The following is a 6,857-nucleotide window of genomic DNA, read 5'->3' on the forward strand; positions in this document are numbered from 1 at the left end:
GAAAGCGTAATTAAGGAGCACTATTGGAGTGACTTCGATGGTTATTGGACTCAGGATTAATTCATTTGGATTCCCGCTGTATGAAGAAATGAAAGGACGGCGCGGAAGTGGAAACAATTCACAAAGGGATTAAACTGTTTAAAACACATGCTCAAAGTAAGCCGGATTTTGCCGTTGTGTTTATGTGGATTCAAAAGTCCTAAATAATCTACAAAATGGAGGAGACCGATCTGATCGGAGCAACTGTGACAAAGAATCCAACTGAAACCGGCATGGACAATGACTATGTTTTAAAAATGCGCTTATCCAGAAAAGCCCGGTTTGGACACTTTACGGGCAGAAGAAACATTTCTATTAAAGAAAGAATTGGGAACCATTGCTCTACACCAATGATTTCCTGGAAGGCAAACTGTAGAGGGTCCATGGAGTCACACACGAGGGGTTTGAGGTGCTGCAGGATCAGTCTCTCAAAGATTTTCATGACGTGTAAAGTGAGAGCTACAGACCTGTAGTCTCCTGGAGTGCTGGGGCGTGTCTTTTTGGGCACCGGGACAATGCAGGAGGTCTTCCAGATGTCAGGCACCTTCATCAGCTTCAAGGAGAGACTGAAGAGGTGCTCAAAAGCTCCCGCTAACTGTCCGGCACACGCCTTGAGCACCCGGAGGTTGGTGTTCTCTGGCCCCCTTGCCTTCCTCACGTTGATCTTCGAGAGCTGATTCCTGACTTGTCCGGTAGTGATTATCAGAGATGTGAAACTGCTGGGAGTGTGGTCCAACATTGGGGATGAACGGGGAACGGCTGTTGTCCCCTCTGGAGTGGTGTTGGGCGTAGAAGAAGAAGAAGAAGAAGAAGAAGAAGAAGAAGAAGAAGGGGAAGAAGGGGAAGTATGAAAGGGAGGGGGAGTAATGGTGCCAGGGTTTGGGAACCCCTGCTGTCCTGTTGAGCTGGAAAGCAGCTGAAGAACAGGTTTAGCTCATTCGCAACTTCAGAGGTCCCTTGCACAGCCGTGCTTGATTGTTTGTACCCTGTGATCTTCCTCGTTCCTCCCCACACCTCTCGAGAGTTATTGACCTCCAGACGACCCTCCAACTGGTCTTTGTATTTCTCCTTGGCTGCTCGTAGCTCTTTTTTCAGCTCCTTCTGCACATTTTTAGCCCCCACAGTGTCTTGAGCTATGAAAGCCCTCTTGTTCCTGTTCAAGAGGGTTTTAATGTGCCCATTGATCCAGGGCTTGTTGTTTAGGAAGTATCGTACCCTTTGGTAGATACAATGCCCTCCTCACAGAAACTGATGTAGTCAGTGCTGCAAAGGGAAAGTCCATTTATGTCCTCACCGTGAACCCTCTGAAACATCTCCCAGGGTGTTTCTTAATGTCTGAGAAATTTTGAGGCTGCACATGTGTAGACTCCGCAGTCTTAAAATCCCCACAATGCTTTGCGCACGGACCAATTTCCCCAAATCTGTGGCGGAAAATGTAAGGCGGGGCCTCTCATATGAGTTATGACGCACACCTGCACACTTGCTAGCCTGTTCCACTCTTTGTTTTCCGAATGCCAGGAAGTATTCTTGCCTCGCTTCTGAAGCAAGACGCTCGGAAGACATGTGCTACCAAGCAAGCGTCCTCGAGAAGATTGAGAAACACCCCCAGTCTGTTGACCTGTAGCACTCCCTCAACTCCTCCTCGACTTCATCTGACCACTGCTGTACAGTCCTGGTGGTAGCTGGCTGTCTCCTGACAAGAGGCTTATATTTGGGAACAAGCCTGCCCTAATTCAGAGTGATGATGTTCATCAACCATGCAAACTGAAGCGATGTGGTTCTCTGACAGAAATCTGAATCAGAATTCCTTTATTAGTCCCACAGCAGAGATGCACTGTGTTACAGCAAAAAGAGGCAGCGCAGGTAAAAAAAAAAGGCAAGCTATGATACAGAAAAACGCTACCTTATTAAATATAGAGAAGAAAAACACACTTTAGTGACAATAGAATACAAATAAAGACAAATATGTACACATCCATGGCACAATGTATGTTTTCACATAAAGGTGATTTTTGCACAGTATTGCAAGAAAACAATTGATTCTCAAATTTGTGAGAATTATTTTGTAATTTGTGTATGACTTTATAATCTGATAGAATTTCACAGTTTTGTTTTTCAGAATATTTTAATACTTTGTACTTCTAATTCACTACAATTCAGAGTTAATTGTCTACTTTTACTCGCCTACATTTATTTAATACCTTTAGTTACTTAACATATTTGGATTAATGATGTGAAATATAATCAAGTGTTAAATCAGACTTTAGTTCCACCTGGATTAAATTCACAAGCTACCCTGCAGTATACAAAGTCATTCAAACTAGCTGCACCTTTACCAGCTTTGAGAACACTTTAATGATCAATCATTATAAAACATATCATATATATTATTCTGAAATGGACCAATCTGCACAATCACTACTTTTACTGTCGCTACTTTAACTATATTTTGATGATCATACTTTTCTGCTTTTACTTGAGGAACATTTTGAATGCAGGACTTTTACTGTAACAGAGTATTCCTACACTCTGGTACTTCTACTTTGACTCAAGTACAAGATGTGAGTACTTATACTTTTCTAGTACATCATGTGAGTACTCCTCCCACCTGTGCGGACAGAGTGTGTACCTTTGCACCGATGCGATCAGCTCCTTCTCCCTCATGGTCTGCATCTCCATCCTGATGTCCTTCTCCTTCATCAGTGCGTACCCTTCCTCCAGGCTCTGCTGTAACCGGGAGGCAGTTCTCTCCAGATGTTTGGCCTTCTGCTGGACCTCCTCCTGCTGAGATAGAACACACACACAGAGTACACTAAAGCTTTATGTCAGAAAAGTAAAGCAACGGTCCCCAGCACATAGCAACTGCCGAATGCTAACTTGCATAGGTTGGGCATAAGTTGTGTTAATTAGCATTATAGCAATTTTGGAAAATAGTTGACAAATGGCTTGGTTGATTTGCACAATTTCGGATTGTTTTTTGGGGTTATTAAGGGTGGCGAGTCCATTTCAGACTTTTTCAGATAAGAAATGGCCAGTTTTAACCAGAAAGTGGACATACCGTATATGTACTCTCTGTGGGCTGATTTTGACTACCATGAGTAGTGTTGCGACCATTGGATATAGAGAGCACGAAAATAAAATGAGTATCTCCACTGTAGACAAATTATTTTCAAATAGATTAGCATTCTCTTCAATCAAGATGATCCAGAGTCCCCTAAATCTTCAAAATTGGCCAACAGAGGTTTGTGCTGATCTGGCATAAATGAGGTTTAACTTTATATTGTTATTTGCCATTTGCTTTATGGTGCATCTCAGGTGATGTTACAGACTAGTCCAAAATACTTACAGTACAGCAGTGAGTCATTTAGTACAGTAAGGCATTACTTTTTTTGAGTAACTACCCTAACACTGCTGGTGTGTGTGTGTGTGTGTGTGTGTGTGTGTGTGTGTGTGTGTGTGTGTGTGTGTGTGTGTGTGTGTGTGTGTGTGTGTGTGTACCTGCTGGCTCTGGGTCTGCACCTCGTCCAGCGTCGGCAGATCAGAGAGGTATTTCTCCAGAGTTTCGATGCGTTGCTGTTTCTCTCGGATCTGTTCGCTCTCTCGCTGACATTTCTTTTTCAGACTGCTGATGTAGCGATCCCTCGTCTTTATCTGAGAACAACAACACCCAGTATTACTAATACCCTGATTTAATATTATGTTGAATTTAACTGCATTCATTTAACACATTTTTAGATACTGGCGGTACACTGAACATAAAATAAATAGATGCATAAATTAAGAGTAATGAAATAGAAATGAAAAAACATTCCCAAGGAGTACCCTTGTCATTTTCATTGCCTTTCAATCTAGTGATCATAGCCTAGTAGGATGCTTTCTCAACCATGGCACTGACCCCTTCCTTCATATCCGGAGGGTTGTCTATTTTCCAATGTCTCAAGATAATTCTTGAAGCTGTTTCAAACCAACCATAATAACAGAAAATGCACTTTTTGAAATATGTGGTATTTGAGGTCTGTCCCCTAATCAGTGGCGACTCGTCAATAGGGGCAGGTGGCACAGCCCCACCTACTGTCAGCAGAAATTAATTATATATAATAAACATGTATGAAATAAATGTTAAAATGTATTTTAAAACCATGTTTAGTGGTCTCTACATTGCTGCTTCAGACTGCGTTCTTCTGATTAGTGTCTACAGATAGGCACTACAATATGCACACTGTAAAAATGAATGTGTACTGTAAAAACCACACTGCACTGCTCACCATCTGCCGTGCCGCTATTCTTTTCAAGTGAGCCTTCAGCTTTGGTGAGTGAAAGTATATTTTGTGTCATATTTGTTGTTATTTCTCCATGTTTTGACTATAGGCTATTGCTCTGCTGGATCGATTGATATTGTAACCATGGTGAAAGGTGTCTGTGTTTTCCTTATATATACAATTTCTTAGATTTCAAATCAAATTAAGTTTTATTTATATAGCACATTTATAAACGATTTTTGGTCGAGCCTAAGTGCTGTACATATAATAAAAATAGCCTACAGTAGAGACACTTTACAGCAAATACAACAGCACAGATTGTTCAGAATATCAGCGTGAGAAAAACGACACCCTCTGTCCTTAGACCCTCACATCGTACAAGGAAAAACTTCCAGAGAAAAACCCACAGTTTAAAGGGGAAAAAACGTCATGCTGAAGCATTACGGTTGTTGGTATTGTTAAGTATTGCTTTGTGATAGCGCCCTTTACTCCATGTAAAATGTCACAGGTTTGTTCGGTGCCTTGCTCGAGGGCACCACGGCAGGGCCCAGGAGGTGAACTGGGACCTCTCCAAGTAGCAGTCCACACTCCATATTTAGGTCTGGTTGGGGACTTCAACCGGCGACCCTACAGCTCACAGTCCAAGCCCCTACTGACTGAGCCACTGCCAGACTTCTTCTTTTTTGTTTTTGGGTGTGATAACATTGGTGTATCATCTTATAAGGTGCAGCTTCCCTTTTGCTTCCTTTACATATTTTCCACAGTCTGCCAAAACGTTCAGCCATTTCCCTTGATCAACGTCCATTTTCCGGTCTCTCTGGCATACCAGTTTGACATTGGACCATTCCGCACTTACAAAGTAGACGGTCAATTTATAAATGTGTAAAGCAGTGGCATTCCTTCATAAAGTCAGATATGTGACTCTCTGTAGACCAATTGAACTGAGTTGTTACACAGTTCCTAATTTACAAATATTTCCCAAAATATAGTTTTTGTTCTGGAATGGTTAAATATGATCCTTCACATACCTTTTCCTCCAGTTTCCTGATGTCCTCTGTATATTTGTGGTTGACCTGCTTGAAGAACTCGCTCAGATGGAGAACCTCCAGCTCAGCCACCGCCAGCTTCCTCCCCAGCTCCTCATCGCAGTAAAGCCTATCAGAGGGCTGTTTGCATGTTCTCAACGCTGATTCCTATTGGATAACAAAACTGGTGCTGTGACTGAATAGTTGGAGGTTTAATATGATCCCAATATGAATGCTCATTGATCACAGAGAGGTGTTACCTTTTGGAAGGGGGGGTCATCCAGCCACACCCTCTGGCTGTGCAGCACCTGCTCTGCTCTCAGCTCGTTCTCTCTGATCCGGGCATGGAGCTGCAGGATCTGCTGCTTCTGTCTGAAACACAGAATAAAACAAACATTGTCATAAAATGTCTATTTAAGCTGAGATGGATGAGGCAAGAACAGACAGGGCAAAATACATAAAAACAGATGAGATAAAAAAGACATGGGTTGGGATCGAATTGTCAATTTTACTTAGGAACGTTCCCTACGGAGTGAAATGATTCGAAAGTACATGATAAGATCTGTTCTGATTCCATAGAGGATAGGAAAGGAGCTTGAGTGTTCCTTTATCTCCTTTGGCTTAGTACACACCAGACTATCCTTAAGGAAAGGAACGGTGAAAATGGCAAAATACTTTACACACCATTCAGCCATCCACGGAAACAACCGATCACAACAGAAAACATGAGGACAGTGGCGCCCGGCCCATAGGGGCGCTAGGGGCGTCGCCCCACCTCTTCCCACATGAAAAATAAAAATAAAAAATATATTTAAAGAAAAAAATATATATATTTTTTTTAATGAACAAGGTAAATATTATATAATTGGTATCAGTAAAATGTATAATCTACAATAAAATATCGTTTAAAATTGTGTTACGATGTCTAAAGTTACTGATAAGTGACATGTTACCTGCCTGGCCTTGCCATGTATCATTACCCTCTCTCTCTCTCATCGTCTGGGCGCTAAGAGAGGAGCCCTCAACCGGTGCAGCACCAGCCACTAGCAGCTGTCTGTTGCTATCTTTAAACTATGCCGCCAAAACATATTTTCAGCCAAATCAGCGTCGTCAAATCTGATGGTCACAGGGCGCCTACGTCAGAACAGGAAACAAAACAGGAAGCTGTCATTCACTCTGGAAGCTATCATTAGCAGCTAATGAAAACTCCGTTTTTGACATAAAAATGGAATTATGGATTATCAATACTTTTTCAAAGTGACAGACACATTGGATTAACCTATGGATTAACCTTCAGCCGCGTTTTTCTAGTTTTTGATCAGAATAACAGCAAAAGGTGAGCATATCTATGTGTTTTGCTACCTAAAGCTACGTCATGTGATGTCTGTATTTGCTTCCCCTGTCGCGAGTTCTGATCGCTCAGTGATGATACTTATATTTCTAGAATCTGTGGAATCTCAGCTTGTTAGCATAAGCGTGTTTGTGCATATCCGATAAGTATTATCGATTGATTTAACACCTGGAGTGCGTTAGC

General features: G+C 41.9%; 1 protein-coding gene across 1 annotated transcript; it reads right to left on the reverse strand.

The window, feature by feature from the left end:
• Positions 1–374: 374 nt before the first annotated feature.
• LOC104963163 (centrosomal protein of 85 kDa-like) lies at positions 375–5,695 on the reverse strand (the record flags this gene model as incomplete). Its single annotated transcript, XM_010791723.1, has 6 exons — positions 375–755; positions 1,025–1,192; positions 2,669–2,823; positions 3,538–3,690; positions 5,327–5,491; positions 5,584–5,695. Coding segments are annotated over 6 exons (1,134 nt in total), but the record flags the coding sequence as incomplete, so codon positions are not given.
• Between the last annotated feature and the right edge of the window lie 1,162 nt (positions 5,696–6,857).

Source organism: Notothenia coriiceps, unplaced genomic scaffold, assembly GCF_000735185.1.
Source record: "Notothenia coriiceps isolate Sejong01 unplaced genomic scaffold, NC01 NC01_scaffold00035742, whole genome shotgun sequence".
NCBI lineage: Eukaryota > Metazoa > Chordata > Actinopteri > Perciformes > Nototheniidae > Notothenia > Notothenia coriiceps.